The sequence below is a fragment of the Maylandia zebra genome, linkage group LG16, assembly GCF_041146795.1.
Source record: "Maylandia zebra isolate NMK-2024a linkage group LG16, Mzebra_GT3a, whole genome shotgun sequence".
Taxonomy (NCBI): domain Eukaryota; kingdom Metazoa; phylum Chordata; class Actinopteri; order Cichliformes; family Cichlidae; genus Maylandia; species Maylandia zebra.
Window position 1 is genome coordinate 20,991,747 of NC_135182.1, and position 22,148 is coordinate 21,013,894.

Sequence of the window (22,148 nt, forward strand, 5' to 3'; positions counted from 1 at the left end):
TGGGAATGTTAGCTAAACATTGTTGCAGACCAGTCTACCCCCAGAGAAGGATGGCAGCATCCTCTCACAGCAGGAATAATACAGTAAAGTCTGAATGAGTATCTCCAGAATTTGCTGTTCAGGCTCAGAGGTGTACGTGTCATAACTTTTGCATTACCTCTACAAGTCACAATAGTGAAAAGAGACTGAAGTAAGCCAAGATTAGATAAATGAAAGAAAAATATTAATCTCCTGTCCCACCACATCCCAAAGGAGATATATTGGATTGAGATCCAGTACAGAGAAATTACTGTCATGTTCAAAATGATCATAAAAAATGAAAAAAAGACACAAAATCACTGTGTTTATATTTTATTCACATATGTTACATTTTGCATTAAATGTCCCAAGTCACACTTTCTGGTCAAACTCAGAAAGTTTGAGTCAGCACCTACAGTAATGTACTGTATTCTCTCCCCATTCATACAGGAAAACACACAAAAGCTTTCAGTTACAATTTACACCCATCGTTGGCTATTTGGTTGCGGTCATTAACGAAGTGGGTACAACAAAAATAAGAGAGACAGGAAAAAACACAAAAAGCAGCATGCATGAATTCAAGAGGAAGTCTTTCAAGTGTCGACTTGTTCCTTAGAGATTCTGCGATGCAGCACAATGTGACCCAGCATTTCAAAACCAAACATCAGGGATATCAGCTGTGTGCTCATCACTGAAAGTAAGCATTAAAAAAAGGGGGTCCTATTATGCCTTTTCTCTTTTTCTGTCATTTACAAATAAACTGGGTCATTGATGTGCTGGATGCTGACAACAACTAATTCCTTTAAGCTGCTCAGTTCACAACAGTTTTCCCCAACTCCTGTGCCGAACTGCAGTTTTGAACGTGAGATGAGGAGGCGGAGCTTGCAAGCACTAGGTTTTGGTTTTTGGGACGCCAGGCAAAGGGCAGCCAATCAGAAGAAAGTGAGCTTTTAGGTTGACAGAGGTTTGAAGAGACATTTTAAAGAAGAAGAAGAAGAAATGATAATAAATAAGGGGCTTTTTATGTTCTTGTGAACTGTGAAGAAGCAAAGTTTCTCTAATGAAGTCTCATTTAAAATCATGGAGCTGGAAATAAGCATAATAGGCCCCCTTAATCTTGCAGGCACGGCTGGATGAAACTTCTCTTCCAGGAAAAAAAAAAAAAAGATGATAATCGCTAAGACACTTAAACAATGGTGGCTTAAAGGATGTCATGCACAGTGTACAACAGATACTCAAGTCTGATAGTCTTGCAATGTTGGAATGCAACTATAAACCACAACTACATGATGCATGATGTATAACAGATAGTTGTTAATAATAATAATAATAATAATAATAATAATAATAATAATAATAATAATAATAATAAATGTTCTGTACTGCAGTTTATGACCTGGCAATCAGAAGCGTAAAGGGAAAGCCTTTTTCTGATGGCACAGACAGACGAGTGACAAGTACTGCAGTCTCCTCACAGAAGCAACACAACTCCCACAGAGTTTCATACCTCGAGAGAACACTGACAGAACTCATGTAGCATTTTTGCTCTTGCATGACGCTCAGGACACCAGATGTGCAGTGAGATCTCTTTGCCTTCCCTCAATGTTTAGACTTATATGTTTATATGGGGGTGGTGATGATGAGGCTTAAGACAGCTGAGTGTCTTAAAGGTGGAGTTTTGAGTTAAACAGTGTGAAAAGGCCAACGCTATGAAAAGTGTAGTGGGTGTAACTTGGTGACCGCACACCTCCTCAACCATTAAACTGAGTTTGAGTCAACATTCCCAGCCATCTACGGTAAACCCAAAACACAACCTTAGGAAAAAAACAAAAACAAATTCTTCAAAGTTAAAATTAATTACTTGAACAATGAGCAGCAGCATTTATTTAAATATCTAAAACGTATTTCAGCAAAAACAAAAAAGAACAAAAAAAATTCCTGAGGATGGATTGCAACTAGACCCATAAAAGAAAGAGTCTTTGCTTGTTAGCAAAATAAACTCTAGTGTGTTGATGGGTGGACTTGTCCTGCCTCCTATCACATGTCAGCAGACAATGAGTGCACACTGCAGTAACATCGCTATACTTACCAGGAGCTTGAAACTCATGCCAGCACAGCAGAGCACATTTTGATAAATAATAGGGATATGCGTTTACATCAGAAATGGTGGTAAAGTAATCAAACTTTGCAGGGACAATCGGCAATTGATTTTTGTTTTGTTTTTTTAAACCAAATAAACTGGAGCGACTTTAAAAGCCTGACCCAAACCAATTCGGTTTGTGGGCAAATTTGTGCTTTTTTTTATATCCCCCCCCCCCCCCCCTTTTTTTCTTTTTTTACTTTTTTACTTTAATCTCACCAAATTCTGTTTTTCCCTGTAGAAAAACCACACAATAAATCACTTGAACACACACACGTGTTAAATCTTTAGGCATGACTGTACACCAAACTTCACATAAACCAAGGCTGTAGCAGAAATAGCCCTCGCTGGATGTTTGTGTTTATCACAGCAAGAGTTTCCAAATATTTTGATCAAGGCAGACACATAAGCCAGAAGGAAAAAAAATCCCTAAAAAAAACAAAACTAAAAAAAAATCTTCTCCATCATGGGATGTGGTTTTTCAGTGGACTTTGGAAGATCTTAGAGTCCATTATAATGAGGCCCCCAACGCTTGTTGATGTGATCAAAGGTGTGTGAAACCCACTGTTGCTCCAACACTCGATACCGCTCCTCACATAAGTAGAGAGGCTTGCCACGACTGGAAACATCCCAGAGGGGGGGAAACAGGAGTGAGGAAAAAAAAGGGGGGGGAACTACATTTAAATTCATACTAGAATCACACCAAGTGTTATAAGTGTACTTAAAGAGTTGCTCTAAAGACTCTATGCTATCTATTAACAAAAAAGTGTGACTGGGTGTTACGCGTCTTACCGTAAATCCCGATCTTCCTCTCCGTGTGCATCAAGGTAAACAGAGCCCCACAGACAGAAACGATGTCCACGGATGATGATGATGACTGAAGCATTTATCAGTAGAAAGATGCCTGTCGCAGCGCCACAATGTTGGGAGTGCTACAAAGTGACAAGTGTGGGGGGGAAAAAAAGGTTTGCTAAAAGCTGACGACTTCAACAAGCAGCTATGTCAATTCTGCATGCTGAGCCTCACAGAGAATGCTTTGAAGATGATAAAAATGGAACTATAGTGGGAAAACTCACCAAAACGCATTCACAGATGCCCTGCTGCTTGCAGCACACGCCTTTGAGACAGACGAAAGCGCCGCAAACAAGGCAGAGCGCGGGGTCTTTTGGCACCTTTTTGCAGGCAGAGCAGGCCTTTCTGTGATAGTACTGGAAGATGATATTGTAGTTGTCAGGCAGCTGCAGGAGACGGGGCGCTGCCCACTGAGGATCGTGGACCAGCAAGGTCTGAGGAGGAGAAGACAGACACCCAGCAATGAACTGATTTTATCTCCTTATTACACCTTGACCCAAAGGAGGAGGCCACAAGACACGTGGTCAGCTAGACACATGTGAGAGGTACAACAAAGGCTAAAACTAAACTTTAAATACAGGAATCAGATCTGGCACATTAAGTTAAATTAAAATCCAAGTATTTCTTATAGAATATGTGAGTATTTTTTGATTGTCATTTTAAGAAACCTTTACTTGCTTTGCTCGACTGCACGCTGTTAAAAATGAGAAGTTCATAAACATACCAGTGACTCGGCAGCATGTATCTGAGAGAGCCCTTTGACCTCAGCGCCCCACTGCGTCACCAAGTCAAAGGTGTTGACTGGCCACTCCAGACACGAGGCACTTTGCACGGTGTTGGCAGGCTGAGGGGCGGAGGGTAAAAGCCCTAAACATACAGCCAAGGATGCAAACTCCTCTTCCTCCTGTAAGAAGCCAAACCGCTTTGCAGTCAGTTAGTCTGAAAAGGCAGTTTTAACATTTAGGATGACATTTATGATGAATCATACCAAGCAGCCGGTTAGGTTGTCTCCATACAGGTGATGCTGCAAAAGGCAGGAGAGGCGCAGGAAGGGCAGGCAGAACTGCTGCAGGCTGAACTCGATAGACTGCGGGGACCACACACTGGAGCTCAGCTGGAGAGGGAAACAGCAGTAACACCTGATCAATAATCAGCCTACAGCTCGCTGATAATACAGTGATGTATATCTCCCCTAGAGAGATCAGTAGAGATATTAAACACAGTCTCCCACGGTAATGGGCAATTTATTGTTAAAGGGAAAACGAAAGAGGCAGAGAGGAGAAAGAGTGTAATCCTGAAGGCAGTCATGCTCTAAGCAGTCATTTTAGTGCCTCACCATTGTTGCTTCTTCAGAGTTCACCTTGTAGACACTCTTGTCCTTCGAGAGCTCACTGATAACATGACTGAGCAGTGCTTCAAAAGACTTATCAGAATTTGCAGCGCTCTGTGGAAGAAAATAAAAATGCAGACAAACATTAAAAAGGCCAAAACTCTCCGTTTAATCGGACACATAAACTTCTTGGAGGATCAACAGATATAAGCTTTCATCTACTGGTGAACATTAACACAAATTTTCCTGCTGTTTTGATATTATTATGTCTCTCTCTGTGTTCGCCGGTGTCTTGTCTCCACAAACTTAAACCTATAAGAACCTATTAGATGTTAATATCTATTGTACCATTCAGTACAAAACATCTGAAAACGTTTGATGAATTCAAGGAAAAGCTAAAAACAGGTGTTGGATCTTTAAGAGTCTCCAGGAGCTGGCCTAAACTGTTTTCCACACAGTGAGTAAATCAGGCTGGGAAGTTGTCCTTTCTCATGTGAACCAAGGAAGAGTTGGTAGCTTGAATCAAACTCACTCTGATGACTGGAAATGCTCAATTAGATTTACACAAGAACTATAGTCACAGAGGCAAATCTGGACATCACAGAGAGGCTGTCAGGTTAAAGACTGTTTAATGACTGTATTGGAAACTTGTGTGATCATTTCTAAGAAAGTGAAGAGCTCAAATACGTTAAAAGAAAAAACAAAACAAACCAAAACCCCTCCATCCATCTGTTCTGCTTATCCAATTCAGGGTTATGCTGGGATTGGAGGCTATCCCAGCTATGATGGGACGAGAGGCATAGTACATCCTGAGCATGTGTCCAATCTAACACAGAGACAGACCATGCTCTCTGGTTTGCTACCAGACCACCGTGTTGGACATTTAAAAAACTGTTTTAAATTAGAAATGGCTACTATTAAACCAGCATATTTCTCAATATAAAAAAAACAAAATCCCTCTATATAATTCTAGCAAATTCTCCACAGTCCTTCTGTTGTGCATACAATGTGCTGCACTATAGAATATAATGGCTAACACAGAATAATTCTTTAATATAACATCTGATAAGCAGTAGAGACATTACTGAATGTGTGTTCTGATAAAAATTCAACCGGTTTGGCTCGTATGTTATACAGAGCAAAAGCTGCGAGCATTTATCAAGCTGAAGGTGGCGGAATATAAAACAGCCACCTTATCTCGTCTGCTGTCCTTTGTCATAGATTTATAGTGGAGGAATTTCAAGTCTACCGATTTCCTTCCTTAAGGCTGTGATATTTCTGCATCTTTTAAAAAAATAAAAAATAAATTCAATTTAATTACAATAGCGTAGATGCTGTTCTTGTTGTAGATTTAAAAATGGAAGCCCGTGAATGCCCTCGCTCCACTGCTCGTGACTGTGTAGGGGGAAGATACAAATCCATACTTCCATTATGGATGACAACACCCCAAAGAGGAGGGTTTCGGCTATTCGTCTTTTGACATTCAAACCAGCCACTCACTAACACAATGGTAATAGACTGAAGACAGATTGCCAATTAATGCAGCACTCTCCAGCAACACTGCTTTTCCAGATAATGAAGATTGATACTGTCGATTGTGGAATGCACATAATTGAAACTGCAGGGCCTAAAACAGCTGAACAGCGACTCACGCGCAATGATTTACAGTGCTGGAAGCTGGTGCTCGCAAACAATCAAGATTCTAGTCGTTCAACAAGTAGGAGATGTCATTTGGACCCAATGATAGTGTTAAGCCTCGGAAAACCACAAAACAGTGACAACAGTTTCAGCAGCACTTTAAGGTTTGTGAAGTCATTAGTGCTCGTCATTATCTATATGGTACGACCATCTATTTGTGGCCTAAAGTCTGACATAATGACTGCTGATTCACCGACTAGAGAGGAGGAGGCAAACTGCACGAGAGGCAAAGGAGAAAGGGGGAAAAAAAACAAAGCAAATAAAGAAATTCAAGTAAAAGGCCAAAAATAAACACAATGCCATAGAATAAATATCAATACAAAATAAGAAATGGGCAGTGTACTGCATCACTAGCAGAAAGGTCACAAACTCAAGTAGTTCTGTCTCCCCCTGCAGCCACCACTCTGTGCGAAGGAGAGGGGGGAACAGAAAAGTACGACGACACTAATGCGATTTCATTTTTACCTTCTTGAGTGCTCCAGATGTGCTCCAGGCCTGCCTTTCCTCTGAGCTGAACTTTGTTGACAGTGCAGCCAGAGCCTGAGTGAACTGCAGGTTGTACAACATCTTCACCACGCAGGTAAAGTGCTCTACAAAAAGAAAAAAGAAAAAAGGACAAAAGGTGACACTGTGAGCATTGTGCCACATGAAGATCTTCTCTCGTCAAACACGCTCGCTGGAGGAGGACGGCTGTTATTCACAGGGGCATTGTGTTGCAAAGTAATTAGCAGAGTGTTTCAGCTGGAAAATGTAGCCTGAAAGGTATTTAACTTGGTGACTGAAAAGAGCAACAAAGAGTGCAATTTGTTTTCTGCAGAAAAAAGGGGTTGCTGACAGCTTCTGTCCTGGTCACTGTAACTAGTGTCACTACACACAATTATGCATAGAATTTTAAAAACTGGGCTTTTCCCATTATAGGAATCACATGCAGAGGACCTCTCGGAGACAGAAAATGTCTTGCTCCTTCCATTTCCCATAAAGGAATCCACCTGAAAATGCATGTGCATGTTAATTCACGAGCATCTCTCACCACTCTAAAATAAAATGTATATTCTCCATCTTCCAGAACACTGTAATAATCAGTATATATCTTCAGTTCGCAGTGGTGTGCCATGTGCTACTAAGCAGCACCATCTTGAGACTAATATGGCAATCCTTAAAACAAAAATATATCTAACAGACATCCAATTAATTAAAATGCAGCCATTTCCACTTATGAGCTAACCCTTCTGTTAAATCTGCCTTGTTCATGTTCCAGAACTCACTAATGATTCTTCCACTTAGGTCTCTAAGGTGGCTCTGCACAGTTTAGAAGTAAGATGGGGCAGATGCAGAAATGAAGGGCACCACAAAGGAGGTGAGAGCACCCCCATAGTCTGGGTCACGTCTTCCCGATCCCCCCCACACACAGCCAAAGCAGCAACAGCAACCGAGATAAGACATGCAAAATGCTTCTCATTTTCTCCTCAGCCTGGATTACGACTGATAATGGGGCTTCCCTTGTGGTGCATCCACTGAGAAAGCCCCTGCTGCCTTGTAGTGCCATGATGCAGAGAGAGTTACTGTACCTTTACGCAGAGGCTGGGGCATCGTTAACACAAAGATAATCAGGAGCGACGGGACGTCTCGAAACAGCATGGGTACCTCAGGCCTCTCTTCATCAAAGGAACTGCAAAAAGCAAAAAAAAAAAAAAAAGCTTAAGTTTAACCTCAAGTCAAATATCTGGGAAACCCTGGAAAGCACATACTGGACAAAGCACAAGTATCCCTTCATCAAATTAAAAAGGAATATGCAAACGGCTTAGCTGTAGCAGTTCTGCATGCATCTTTCAGACATATACAATAATAAAACCTGTCACTTCTTGTTGATTGACATTTGTGTATAGCTACCTGAATATACAGGACAGCTGGACTCTTTTTCAAACACTTTAAATGATAAAGCAGATGTCAGAATTGTTGGTTTTACAATTAGAAGTGGAGATGAGCTTGATTTGTGCTTACGGAGGTTTCTAAGCTTCGACAGTGAAATAGATTTCAAGACCAACCTGTGGCAGAAATATCATGCAAATTTTAGACCTTCTCTGCCTGTAAACATCCTGCCATATTTTAATAAAGTAATAAGGAACATCTCTGTGTAATGTCTATGTCTGACTTGCAAAAAGCCATCTATATAAGCAGGTAGATAAGGGAAGCAATGTTATTTATTGAATATGTGGAAAGGACTTTAAAAGGCATGAGAACAAAGGTCCTGCTGTGTAAATGTGCTGAATTAATACAAGGCTTGAAAAGGCGTTCCTTGTATCTTTAATGCAACCTTAGTTACATATTCAATTTGTGTGCCATGACATCTCCATTTAAATATCTTTTGTTCTGTTGACAATTTAGCGAGGTCCCCATCTCCGCTCTACCCTTGAAAGGCCTTGAGGGTTTTGCACTAGAGGAACTGCACTTAAAGAATAATACCTTCCATTACCAAACCACTCGCCAGTTAATTCCTTTGTGCACTTGAAGAAAGCCTTAGAAAAGAGAGCTTTCAACCTTCCGTCCCTTCGAACAAATTTTACTGGAATACTCTCGTTTCTATCATAAACAATAAGGTGAGAGAAATGTTTTGCATCTATGTAGAAACATCTCTCTCTGCCCTATTTAACCAGACTATATCGGGTTTACTGCCTAAGGGTGTCAATGACACTGCTCCTCCCAAAACCCTAACAAAGTATTTTTAAACGGCAAATGGGTCCACTGAGAGTGCTGTATGGCTGCGAGCACTTAACAGTAACAGGTGTAAAAGCTGTCTTACAACACTAACAGGGAAGAAAGGTTGCAAAGACTTGTACTGTATTGTTTAATGTTTGCAAGCACTTAAATTAATTTCTTTTTTTACAGCATGCAAGAAAATTCATATTTTTAAGATGTTCAAATGTAAAGTAGTCCTCAAGGCAGAGAAAGACGTGCGCGAATGAGTGCAAAGCTAGGTGGAGAGCTGAAAGGCGAGGCGCGCTGCTCGTGTGATGGCGTTGTTTCTCAGTACAGTGAATTCGAAAGGGTCGTTTCGCTCTCTGTGGAGTGCCCGGTAATTTGCTAGATGTACCAATTATTGGTATCTATGGAAACCAAGCATGGTCCCTTTTCTGTTTTTAGCACCTCTTTGTGTGGAGGAAAAGCGGCTGGGGGCAGGAGGAAATGGTGGTGTTTAGAGAGAGGACAAAGTGGCACTCTGATTGCATGTTTATGTCGATGGGTGGGGGCAGAGCTGTGTGAGAACCAGTAAAGCCTAGAAGGTATGAGCAACATATGAAAAGATTTATAGATTTCCCATTAGCAGAGGTACTTAAGGCTTTACGCCACTCACTCTGCCTCTTTAATTTGTACAATCTGAGTCAACTTCGTCCAGGGGTTGTAGGCTGAATCGATGCTGTACAGACGCATGTGCATGGCCAACACGTGAAACAGCTGATCTGAAAGAGGCAAAGACAAAACACACTATTATTATGAGGTTCATCTCTGTGTCTATTGTCATGGCAGCGTTTAACGTAGATCAAACGATGAAAGCACTTGACTCGGGCTGACTGTAGGCTAATGCTCAGCTCAGATAAAACCAGGCCAGGCCAGATGGACTCACTCTATTTCGATAGCCTTGAGCAAACTCTTCAGTCGGGCTGCACCTGTTCGATGTGAAACTAATGGAACATGAAGACAGACCTCCTGTGCACACAGTTTTGCATGTTTATACGCATGCTTTAATAGCAGGACACCTCAGAGCCTCAACTGTCTTTGTCTGGACTCCTTTCGAGTGCCAAAATGTATGCCGAGACACAAAAAGCAGGGAAATGTCCGACTATATAGAATTTAGTTATAATGTTTCAAAGTGGAGTACTGGCACAAATTAATCAGGCTTTCTTAAATCTAACTTCAACCTCAAAATTAAATGATGCTAGTTCCAATAAACCACCAAGTTTTATATAGTCTGACTGTGAGGTACAGACATATATGCAACATATTTCTGTTTAACATTTCTAATGACCAACATGAATCTTGTTGGATTCTGGCTGACAATGAATTATCACGCTGTAATGCAGCAAAGTGCTTCAAATAATCACCACTGCAAATTTGACTTTTGTGCGTGCCACCTATACTTGGAGCAACACTGCCCCCCACAGGTAAAAAACAGGCACAGCATAAAAAAGTCTTTCAGTCCTCAATTGAAAACCATTTGTCTTCACTAGAGCCCATTTCCTCTCATCCCTCACCACCACTCACCTCTTACCAGGAATTAACCCGGCAGAGGAAAGAAATGGAGGAGAGATGTCGCTAATGACGATTGTTGTTTCTTATGCTAGATCACAGAAATTAAAATCCCATATACTAATGTAATTAAAACTGCGGTGCTCCATCAGTTAATTGCTGTACTCTTTAAGTCTTCTTGTCTCTCAATCCTAACCCTTTATTCAATCTGATCAACCCTACTCCCCACCTTCATTTTGATTTCCCCCGTTTTCCGTGAATGATAATTAGTACTGACTTTTGGCTTTAAAGCCAGAGTACCCAGAGAGAACCGGGATGCTGAAATGGATAAGCAGTTAAGGAGATGGGCAGACGGATGGACAGTCGGTAAACCCTTAAAACCAAAGCCGGAAACCAAAGCAGCTAAAATCCAGTCAGACATGAGATTTATTAAACCATAACCACATTTTGAAAAAGATCTTTAAAACCGTCAGCAGAGACTTTCACTGAGGGAATACTGCTGCATACTCACATCTCACTGCACAGTGGTCTTCATGTAAAAAAAAAAAAAAGAAAAAAAAAATCACATCAGCCACACACAATCAAAGAACACAAATATCACCGCTGACACTCACCATGTACTAGAAGACCAACAACTGAGGTCAGCACGAGTCGCCTTTAATGTCGCTGCACAGTAGGAGCCATGTAGTCCCCAAGATTAATTCAAATGTTTGCAGTTTAATAAACCCAGAACTGATGCCACTTTCAAGCCTGGACTTTTCAGATTTGATTTAGCTCATCTCAGGGGAATTGAAGAGCTCTTGCTTGTGTGGTCAATCGTATCCTCGTCATTTGAAAAGACCAAACCCCTACTGGGAAACAAGCTTAGGAAAACCCCCATGGGCTCTCACAGTTAGCAGACGTCGGCTGTTTTCCCTTTAAATCCATTTCCCTAAGAAGAATGAGCACTAATGTACTGCAACTGAGTAAATTTGGCTGTCAGCATGGCTACATGGTTAATGTAGCTCAAAAATGGCAAACCTCTGGAGTGAAATCTCTTTTCAGCCACTCAGGGATGACAGGCCATTTCACTGCAGCCGCCGCAACTTTGACAGAACAATTAAACAAATGGAGAATGGCGTGTAGGCTACACGACAACCTTAACTCTCTCCAGACTCACCATTCACACTTCCTATTGCAATAATCCATCCTTTATTCGTTTTTATTTTACAACTGATTACATCTGAGATTAATTTATCTTCTAAGAACTGATAATTCAATGCAATGTTCTGCTTTTCCTTTGAGATTCAGCTAAGATCACAGTTTTCCTCCTGCCCTAGACAGATGCCCTTGTCAGCTGTGACACAATCAACCAAGTCAGCACTTGACCCATTTGTCAGCTTCATTTACCCCGACTGCTGCAACTGCTCACCTGGGACACCATCTATCCTTTCCTGCCATTTCTAATCGACCCTTTGTTGTTGGGTTGTTTTTTTTCCCCCCTCAGCAATAGAAGTCAAATCCAAGAATGGGTTTGACTGCAAGTCAGACAATTTATTACATACCAGCTGATGGAGAACAGGATACATCCACCTGTAGTAACACATGTCACTCTAACTGATATTAAACCTAAAAACACATTTCAGAATCTGTTATTGCGCCACCAAAGATTTACATTTTATTCTTTTCCTGCACCAACTTTGTCTTACACTGTAAACACGACATATGAGACAATTTTCCAAAAACTACATTAAACTCATCAACTGATTTTCGTTAGAGGGGGTTTAAAAGAAAAGAAAAAAAGCAAAATGTGTAAAAATAACTGCATTCCTAAACAGTTAATACAACACTTTTCTGAAACTCATTAAGTTAAAGGATTTCTAGTCTGCTTCAACAACTGTTTGATATGATATTGTAGTTTGTATCATGGTTTCTGTGTCAGTTTCAGAAATAAAAGTATACGTGATCATTACTGGGGAAAATGAACTGTTAACATAGACATATAGGCTAAATCTGATAATAAAAACGTGATGAAGCATTAAACTACACAAAAAAAATGATGTATACTGTTCCTTGGAATACAGCCATTATCGTTTGTTGTATTGGCCTTGGTTCACCCAGGAGTAGTCTGCTTTCAGTGATAGGGGGTTTTTGCTATCCAGTGTGTGTAATAAAAAAATCCCCTTACCTGAGAACTTTTGGTTAGACTGTGGTTTTAACTTTCATGTCATGCTTTCGAGGAGATTCAACCAGCCTGGGGACCATTTTTGAACATTTTTGGAGCCTCAGATCTAACAGAAATACTTGTTTGTTGTGACCCATGTCATTTTGGCTTCATTCTATCCTTTTAATTGATTTGTTTTTGAACTTTTTTGATGTTGTGGCCCTTTTTTTCTGAGAAAACATTTTGTTATAAACACACGTCTTGCTGTATGTTTGACAGGAGACACAGATTGTTAATATTAAAATAAATCAAGATTATTTTTTTTGAATTGTTCATTTGAATTTCGTTAAATTGTAATTCTTTTAACATTTAAAAGAGGCAGTAGTATCAAGCCACAAGTGTCACACATGGTATGGAATATAGGATCCAATACAACGAGTCGAAAATTAATAAAAATATAAAAATAAGAGCAAGTGAGAGAGAAGCTACTCACTGAGACATGAGCGTTTGGCAGCTGCACTGGCTCCTCCAGAACACAAGTTTCCTCCTCGATGCACAAGTTCCAACTCCAGGTTTGTCCTGAGGTGACAGAGACATGAGCATTAGCAGACAGGAGGTACACATATTAGACAATTCAGCTGGTACACACGTGAAACACACTAGACATGCACAAAAATACATATACATCTCCCTTGCACATATTCAGGTGAAAGTCTAAGATTCAAAATCTCCTTTTAAACAGAGACTGAACCAAGTTGGCAGCAGACACAAAGGTACTATACTGTATACATATACCAGAGCTAAAGCAGATTTCTTCAGTGTTAAGACTCAATTAAACATTATAAAAAGCACCATTTACAAGTTTTCATCAATACGATAGAAGAGGTTTCCAGGCTCGTCTACACAGCTGGCTCTGTTCTTCGAGCAGCAGCATCAACAGCATCATAGCTTACATGGATCATCCATTTAAGAATATTTTACTTTTGACCTAGCAAACTTATTTCACGTAAAATGCATGTTTATTAATAGGTGTTAATACTGCCCAATTGTATAAACTGAGACATTTGCCACTTAAGAAGAAAAAAAAAAGCCAACTTCCTTACAGGACAACAGCAGAGAGCACGGTTGTCTGTGAGGGAAGGTGTGTGTGTGTATTGGCATAAATGGCTGAGGATCAACATATTCAGCTTTTGGTTACATGGCCTGGCTCTTTTACCAATTTGATTAGGAAGATGAAGGATGCTGCCTAGTCACGCCATTTGCTATTTAATGCGCCTGTTTTGCAGCAGCAATTCCATATCAAATAAGTGACAGCTTTCCAAGACTGATTTTGCACAAGCTAAACCATTAGCATAAAAGCCTTTCCGAATACAGTTCGTGCATAATCCCCAATACGGATTTCTCATGCATATCGACACATTTTTCCTTCTGAATTTTAATTCATGCTATTTCACACAGAGAACTAGAACACTGAAAAAAATAGGTAAAAAGTACATTGATGGTAAAAACAGATAGGCATCGCTAAAATAAGACTGATCTGGGCCTGTTTTTAGCCTATCACTGGCCATTTCTTCCTGTGGGCCAATGAGGAGGGGGGCAAATCCTCGGGTTTCCTGGGAGAAAAAGCAATTTCACTTAGATAATGCAGCCGCGGTGAAGCTCCATCTGGCTTTTGCTGATAAGAGCACCCCTGTGACAGAGGAATTTTCCACTCCTCAGGCAATTTGCGCTGTTCATTGAACTTCAGAGAGCCAACAGGCACCCAGACACACTCAAGGGATCATTCCGTTCAGGGCGGAGGGCTGAGGGAACCACAGCATTGGGTGGGCAAAAGGCCTCGGTGGTTACGCTTCAAAAAGGGCAAAGTTTTTGGAATGGGAGTGGGGTGGAGTCAGAGACCCCAAGGTGAACTGGAGGGCAGTCATTTCTCTTACCTGTGACCAGTCTGCTGAGAACATACAAAAAACCCAGAGAAAGGACTGTGTAATTTTGACTTTTCAGCCATTCCAGTATATTTTGTGGCTAACGATTGATGCAATTAATACTGCACACTGCTAGTTAATCCCAAGACAAGCAGAAAAGAGATGTGATTTGGCGAGCTTGCCATAACTTGGTGAGAAGAAACACCTGAAAGATGCATTCAGAGTGTGTAATCACTGTATCCTCAATCAGACATAATCAGTAGGAAGGGAGTAAGAGTGAGTATTATTTTATTGCAGACTATCGTGACAAAGCTGCTTATACTGGTTTGGAAAACACTTTTAAGACCAACAATGAGAAGCACAAAGAGAAACAACTCAAGAAACTATGCATTTCGGTCCAGAATTTTTGCTGTACAACTTATAAACTCCAGTACTGAATTTCAGTATCAGTTATTCAGAAGCCTTTCAGGAGTAAAAAACTAGAGAAGACTTTGTTCACACTAAAGAGAGGATTCTACTGTCTGTTTGCATGAAGGATCATTGCTATTCAAGTTGAAGATCTGACATTAACCGACAAAAGAAAGAGCAGAAAGGTATCTAAAGCGCTGCAGCCAACAGTCAGCGGTGTGTTCAAGTGTGTAAAACTGTGTGAGTTTGTGGAGAAAGAGGAGCTCCATGAAGGAATGCAGTGAATCAAAAAGAATCCATAAAGGCTAGAAGGACACCAAATATACCTTTAAAAAAAAAAAAATGTATTCAGGGTGCCAAGTATTCCTCTATACAGGGAAAAACTGCTCAGCGATTGAAGGACTGAGTTCTCACAAAGCTCCTTATACTCAAGTTCAATCTGCCATAAGGTAAAAGGTCTGTTTGATGTAGACAAAATGGTTCAGAAGAATTCTGTTTATTAATGTCACACAGAACAAAAACGTAACAAGACACAATCACAGTCACTTGTAAACTGAATACTCTCATGCAGCATCCTTTAAGACTGGAAAGCAGGTTAAAGAGACTACTTCACAAACAACAGAAGTTAAGCTAATGCTTCTGATCTGAATGAAAGTGGGCTGTATCATTTTCCACAAGAAAGCAACTAGTTTAACAGATTATCATCTTATCCCTTCCACAGCTCCAAGCCCCTATTTCCCCTAATTTCTGAATTTATTAATCACATTTGACCTTTCCCTGTATTTTTGCTCGGAACGTTTCCAAAAATGGAGGTTTTTCCAATGCACAGTCACATAGGAGTTATTAATGTTAAAATCCTGGAAAATAAGTAGTGTTAAATTTTAAATCCCACTATAACTTGGTTCTTACCTTGCCACTGAATACATGAAGAGGAAATCATTGTCAGGGGAGCCAGGGTTCCTGCCATAGTCCATGTACTTCTTCTGGGTGGTGTTCTTGATGTCTTTGATTACTAACTCCATCTCTTTACTCAAATTAGACTCCGTCTGGAGATTAAGACCAAAAACAACAATAAATTAAGTCAAAGTACCGATTAACCTAAGGCAGTGGTTACAAACTCATTTTGCATCATGGGCCACATACAGACCACTTTGATCTCAAGTGGGCTGGACTAGTGAAACTACAGGATAAATGGGACAAATGCATTGCAAAGATTCAAAGAAAATGTCCTTTTGCTTGCATTTAATTATTTATTTTTTTGGTAATAACAAATTGGGCAGATATTTCAAGTCTATTTGTGGTCATCTGAAAGCTAAAAATGTCTGGTGCACAGGTCACGTGCAAACAAAAAGTTGAAAAAGACAATAAAACACTGGCATTTGAGAAATTTTTAGAGTTGGCATCAATCTAGCTTAAGCAAAAAAAAGAAAAGAAAAGGAGAGAACAGTCTCTATGAAAAAGAACCGCCCTGTTTCAATCTCCATCAACGCTACAAACTAAAGTACTGTTTTCAGTCATTAATATCACTGCCAATGTGGCCACTAGCTAAATGCAGAGTACAGATTTAAAGACATGCTGTCTGGGTTAATCATCAAACTTACTGGGAACAGGCCAGGTTTCTCCTGAAGTTCTTCCACCTCTTTTACGAGCACAGACGTCTTCTTGTTTGTGGGTGTGTGCCAGGTACCGGCTTCAGTGCCCCTCCCAGGGCGACAGGGGAGGACACTATTGGCAAACTGTCGACACAGCGGGCATGTAAACTCGCCCTTGTCAACAGAGAAACCCTGGAGGACCTGGTCATTCTGGGAGTGGAGAAAAAAAACAAAACAAAAAAATCATCAATCTAAACTCAATAGTTAAGAGCATTTTCAGCTGAAAGGTCTAAACATATAAGGCTCTAGCTCCAAACATCATCATATAATTTTAATTTCCAATTAAACATTAAAAAAAAAAAAAAATCTGACAAATAGGAAACAGAGACTCTTGATATTTAAACATGAGTAATGGTCTGAATGATTAACCAACTGACATAGTTGACCAATAAAGCAATAAAGCAAACAATTATTCCATGAGGTCAGGCTTATCCTCACCCTCAGAGACTCCATGTAGGACTTATGGCAATCTATATGCAAAGTGTGTCCACAGGTCTGGACATAGACGCCACCATCCCAACCTATTGACACTGACTGCAGACAGGAACTCTGCAGAAATCATAAGAGAAAAAAAAAAAACATCCATTAGAGTATGCAAATACATCTTCAGGCTCCTGTCTTTCAGGAAAATGTATTTTATTTTAAGGTGCTGAGAAGTTTAACAAACTGAATAAAACAAATGTAAATAAGTTCGTGTTACTTATGAAGCAAATGGTCATCTTTGGATTTATTATATTCAATACTCAGAGTGATCACTGTTTAGAGAATAACACACATAATGTCACAGAGGCCTATAAATAACATTTTAGACTAATTTAAGCTTACAGCTTCAACACCTAAGAACAGGTGTAGATTCTCACTTTAGTGACATACATTTAAAATAGATCTCAGTAAGAGGCTATTTTAAGATTCAAGATAAATCCATATCCACAATAGTGATCTGTGACTTTTTTAATCTTTTGTGTATAGGCATCAGTATTTTCTGTGAATCACGTACATCTTTGAAGAACTGTTGCATGAGTGTGAGCCTGACATCATTAGCCGCGCCGCACGTGTCTGCTGGGTAAACGTGTTCCTCGTCGCTCGTCGGCAGATTTTTAGGCTCCGTGCTTTTGCAGCGGTGCCCGAGCACTGCAACACAGAAACAACCGTCAGCCCCAATGATTTTAAGTTAATATGATGAACATTTTATGAATAAGACATGGCATGTGGGATGAGATGTTCCAGTGAGAAAAGTTGCACTCTGTGGCAGTGGGCAGACATTATCCAGGCTGCTAACTAGGATTATTCACAATAATTTGTCAATTATTTTTCAAACCAATAAATTATTATTTAGACTTTTACACTTAAGACTTAGATTTCTAAAAATATATTAAAATTAAGCAGAAATACAGATTTTTTTTTCAACTTAAAGTTTGATGGTGTCCAGTCACTGAAGACAGTAATAATATAGGTGATCCACTGATGGTCACTGACAGCAAATTTTGTTTCAAGGTCAGAAGCTTCATGTTGGAAGATGAAATTGCTGGCAAATGAATTACCTGAAGAGGCTTGGAGGAGAACTACTAGGCCAGTGGGTCGGTCCTCAGTGGAAGGTCCACTCTGGCCACAGATGACGCAGTCATAAAGGATCTCGGACTCCATCACTTCAGATGCTCCTAAGTCCATGGCTGCTTCAGTGTCAGGGGATTCTGCCACAATAAAGACAAAAAGACAAACATTTCATGCAAAATTTTATGTAACAGTGTTGAAAAAAGTATATTGATTAAAAAAAATATATAAATACACAAATTGCAAAATCCTATGTCATCTTGTTCTCAACCATATTCACAAGAGTTTCAGAAAACTTACTCTGACCTTGAGGCCTGCTCACTGAGATTTGAACTATGTTGCCTCCTTCTCGAGCTATCACATACACAAACTTAGGTGTCCACGCCGTCCACTTGTCCATCGGAGCGACGACAATACTCCATCAGCCTTTTATGGCTGAAGTGTAAAAACTTTATTCCTATCCAAATAAACTATCACAGTAAAAAAATATAAACGAAAAAAAGTATGCTGGTTTTAAATAATTTAAAAAAAGAAGACATGTTTGACCATGTCAGTGCCTTTGTCACGGGTCAGTTGGTTGTATCCCTTCCACAGATCCAAAGCGTGATCTATCAGAGCAAACTTCACAAGATAAAGTAGTACCACTATCTAGTAGTGTCTCTAAACCTCATTTTGTAAGGGAAAACAAGGCCAAATGCTTGGAGTGGCCTGGACAATTTGACTACACCCTCCAGAGGAGAAGTACCTCTTGATTTTTTAAGAGGCCTGACATACCTTCTGGTTTTCATCTCTGTGGAAAAGGATTCACACTACAGCAGGATAATGAACTCAAACACATAAAGGCTTCACAAAAACTACTTGAAAACCAAAGAAGACCGAGAAGTGCTGCTGACTATCACAGACTATCCTTCACAATCTCCCACCTCAGTCTCATTGAACATTTATTTGACACTCAAAGACAAAAAGGTCTGACATACAAAGAAGCTTTCTGGAGTATTATCAGATGACACTGGGATGGCATGCTAGTTTGTGAGTGCTGGAAGGAAAGCAAAAAGTGAAACGCATGATATCACTCTCATTCTGATGTTACTTGTAATGGAAACATCTGTACTGATTTCAATAAAAGCATGTCCCCCAGTGCCCTTCCTGCATACACAGTGGGGTTTTAAAAATACTGGGAACTAAAATGGGATTTGTTTTCTACTACTCCTCACATGTCAGTCTGGCACAGTGCTAGAAATTACTTACTGATGTGAAATTCATTTTAAATGTTAAAAACTGTGTTCAATTTGAGCAATAAACATCGCGGAAATGTCGAGCTGTGTTACAAATTGATTTATTGCTTTTTGGGAAAACATGTTCGCAGGAGAGGTCACCGTGTTCCTGAGGAAATGAAAGTTGTTTGCATTAGATGTCAGTGCTACAGTTGTACCCTCAGGCCATCTGAGTACATAGAGCCATAAACGTACGTGCATGTGTACACACAGACACACACAAAAAGCAAGACAACAAGCACACCAGCAACAGCATGCATTTGTGGCACCCTCCTAAAAATATTGCATGTTAAGGTTGGCGCCTAGTTCTTAGAAAAGGTTAGACTCAAACTATAAAAAAGACCCCAAATCAAAAACCATGACAGCTAAACCACTGCAACATCCATCCATTTCCTCTCCTTATCCAATTTAGGGTTGCGGAAGGGGGGGCAGGAGTCTACCCCAGCTGGCATAGGGCGAGAGGCAGGGTACACCTCGGATAGGTCGCCAGTCTATCACCGGGCCAACTCATAAGCAACCATCAGATTCAAAACTATGGCCAACTCATATCCTCCAATTAACTTCATGCCAGGTATGTCTTTGGACTGGGAGAGGAAGCAGGATAACATGGAGAGAACCAGACACTTAAAACCCCATGACCATCTTGCTGTGAGGCAATGGTGCTAACCGCCCCATCACTGTGCTGCCGTCCTACTGCAACATATTACTAAAAAGATCCTAGTTAACAAACTATCTTAATAACATCTACATAGAATTGCATCCATTTGGCTTAATTAAAGATGCCATCTTTGATATTTCTGCTTCCAGCAATACAGAAGAGGAAACAGGAATTTGATGTGTGGTGAATTGAAACGTAACATTTAAAATTTCAGCTGCAAGATCTTTTTCCCAAAAAAACAGCAGTAAGTTGACTCTGAATGATCCAGAGTATTTCTGGTACAGATACAGCATTTCACAGACGGGTCTGTTTAACAGAGTAAGGCGGAGACTGAATAAACAATAATCATAATAATAATAATTTTTCTTTGTGCCGATATTGTCACCAACATAATGGAAATACTCATGTTATGTTGTGAAAATCCAGCACTGAGACTGCAGCTGGTGTTCTGGCTCGGCAGCGAGTGCTTAGAAAGACATCAGAACAGTCCTTCTGAACACACCGGCCATTATTCATTTGCTAACCATGCTGTGTCAGAGGGGGGCCCTGGGAGTCCAGTCTACCATTAGTGCTTTGATCTTATGTGCCCTCACAGCTAGCAGCCACCCACACTCCCACAGGATCACCCTACTCGCAATTTCTCCTGAAAGGCCTGCAGAGACCGTACGCACGGGCTCGGCCCACTGTCACCTTGCCCCAGTGAAAAACATACAGCAATGATGAGTTTATTTTAGCTAACAGTGCTTCAAGGGCTACACTGGCAAAATGTCCTTGAAACAGAAAGTGGTAATATGTGTTTTATGATTTTTAAAAGGTCTTTCCCTCCTGCAGTACTGCACAAAAATATAAGACATTAAGGGTAAAATAAGGACGTTTAAAAAAAAAAAAAAAAAAGCAATGAATCGTTTTCTTATTTACTAATAACTTCTGACAAAGTACAGCAGCAAATACTAATCAATACTTCACATTTTTCACAGTTTAAGAACTTGGAGATGAAGGTTGATCCAAACGCCGTGGAAAACTTGCTACAGCTTATCTATGGATTTATTCTGTCTTTACTGCTTTTAATTCTAGATTGACTAACTTAGATCCTTAATATCTAATTCATAAATTCTGTATTGATTATTAATTTAGAACCAATTAATAGTACAGTATTATTTACACTGTAGTTTGTGGTGTGTTTTTAGGTGACTAAGTAATTGTGCTACTTTGCGATGCAGAAACACATCACCCTTTGCATATAATTGTATATCTGCCATTTAACTTGGTGTTACTTGTCCAGACTAACTCATAAAACTTCAAGCTGCAGGGAACAGCTGTGATTGGGTTATGCCACCATGTGGTGAGAAATATATGACTGTGATACTGTGATATGATATTGCACATGTTTGCATTGTTTTTTTGCAGTTTTCATTTCATAACTGTCAAACGCCTGCGAGCAATGATCATGAAGCTGGCGCTACTGCTGCTGCTTTTCTGCAAACAGACTTTAGCTACATATCATATTTAAGAATTTTAAGCTCAGAAACTCTAAAATATACATAACAAGCTGGCAAAAAAGAAGATCAGTCAGCCTTTTCTTACCGACATCCATGGCTGTTTCCATGAAACTCTTCTGCCTGGAGGCAAATTCAGCAAGCAGTTTCTGCTGTCTCTCTCTAGCCCTTTGACGCCTGAAAGAAAGAAAAACAGAAATGTTTTGGTAGATATGAAGTAGTTTGTTTGATAGGTCACTGAGATCATAACTAAATAAATGCCATGTGTCTATATTTCCATATAATCTAATCAACTACTGAAAGAATTTGCTTTAATTCCCCCGATCAGATTGTTTTGAGGGAGATACAATCAGTCCTGTGATAAATGATTGTCCCTCATTTACAGAAACAGCAATTTCTGATGGAAAGTGTTGCATAATATGGTGATTTTTTTCTTCGTTTTAAGAGGATTTATTATTAGCGTTCCCCTTCGAATAAGTGATCCCTCAGTATTCTGTGGAAAAGCATGCCTATTGTGCAGAGCTTGCTTGATCACCCATAGCATGTGCATGTAACAGGGGCTATTTTCACACACACAGGATGTTTCTGATTTCAACAAGGCTGCGTTTTAAAATTTGGAAAAGCTGATTATTAAGCTAATCTCGTGGGTTTAGTTCTCACCAGTGCATACAAAGGCGAGAGCTGACTGTAAATTAAGTCCCTAATAAGAGGACATAAACAAATGCTGACAGGAGTGTCACAGCTCAATAGTTTCACTGATG

At 40.0% G+C, this 22,148-nt stretch overlaps 1 protein-coding gene across 3 annotated transcripts in view; it reads right to left on the reverse strand.

Annotated features, from left to right (window-relative positions):
• Positions 1 to 335: 335 nt before the first annotated feature.
• ubr3 (ubiquitin protein ligase E3 component n-recognin 3) overlaps positions 336 to 22,148 on the reverse strand; it is a 44,733-nt gene continuing 22,920 nt past the window's right edge. For all 3 annotated transcript variants that reach the window (XM_076875009.1, XM_012920930.3, XM_004557706.3), the window contains 16 exons: positions 21,476 to 21,564; positions 17,950 to 18,099; positions 17,406 to 17,539; positions 16,847 to 16,957; positions 16,358 to 16,558; positions 15,666 to 15,802; positions 12,920 to 13,005; positions 9,391 to 9,496; positions 7,607 to 7,707; positions 6,504 to 6,628; positions 4,347 to 4,454; positions 3,999 to 4,124; positions 3,735 to 3,914; positions 3,235 to 3,444; positions 2,951 to 3,090; positions 336 to 2,777 (listed from right to left, as the gene is read on the reverse strand). In XM_076875009.1, the coding sequence (XP_076731124.1) occupies positions 2,660 to 2,777; positions 2,951 to 3,090; positions 3,235 to 3,444; positions 3,735 to 3,914; positions 3,999 to 4,124; positions 4,347 to 4,454; positions 6,504 to 6,628; positions 7,607 to 7,707; positions 9,391 to 9,496; positions 12,920 to 13,005; positions 15,666 to 15,802; positions 16,358 to 16,558; positions 16,847 to 16,957; positions 17,406 to 17,539; positions 17,950 to 18,099; positions 21,476 to 21,564 (2,122 nt within the window). In that variant the 3' untranslated portion in view covers positions 336 to 2,659. The remainder of the gene's footprint in view (positions 2,778 to 2,950; positions 3,091 to 3,234; positions 3,445 to 3,734; positions 3,915 to 3,998; positions 4,125 to 4,346; positions 4,455 to 6,503; positions 6,629 to 7,606; positions 7,708 to 9,390; positions 9,497 to 12,919; positions 13,006 to 15,665; positions 15,803 to 16,357; positions 16,559 to 16,846; positions 16,958 to 17,405; positions 17,540 to 17,949; positions 18,100 to 21,475; positions 21,565 to 22,148) is intronic.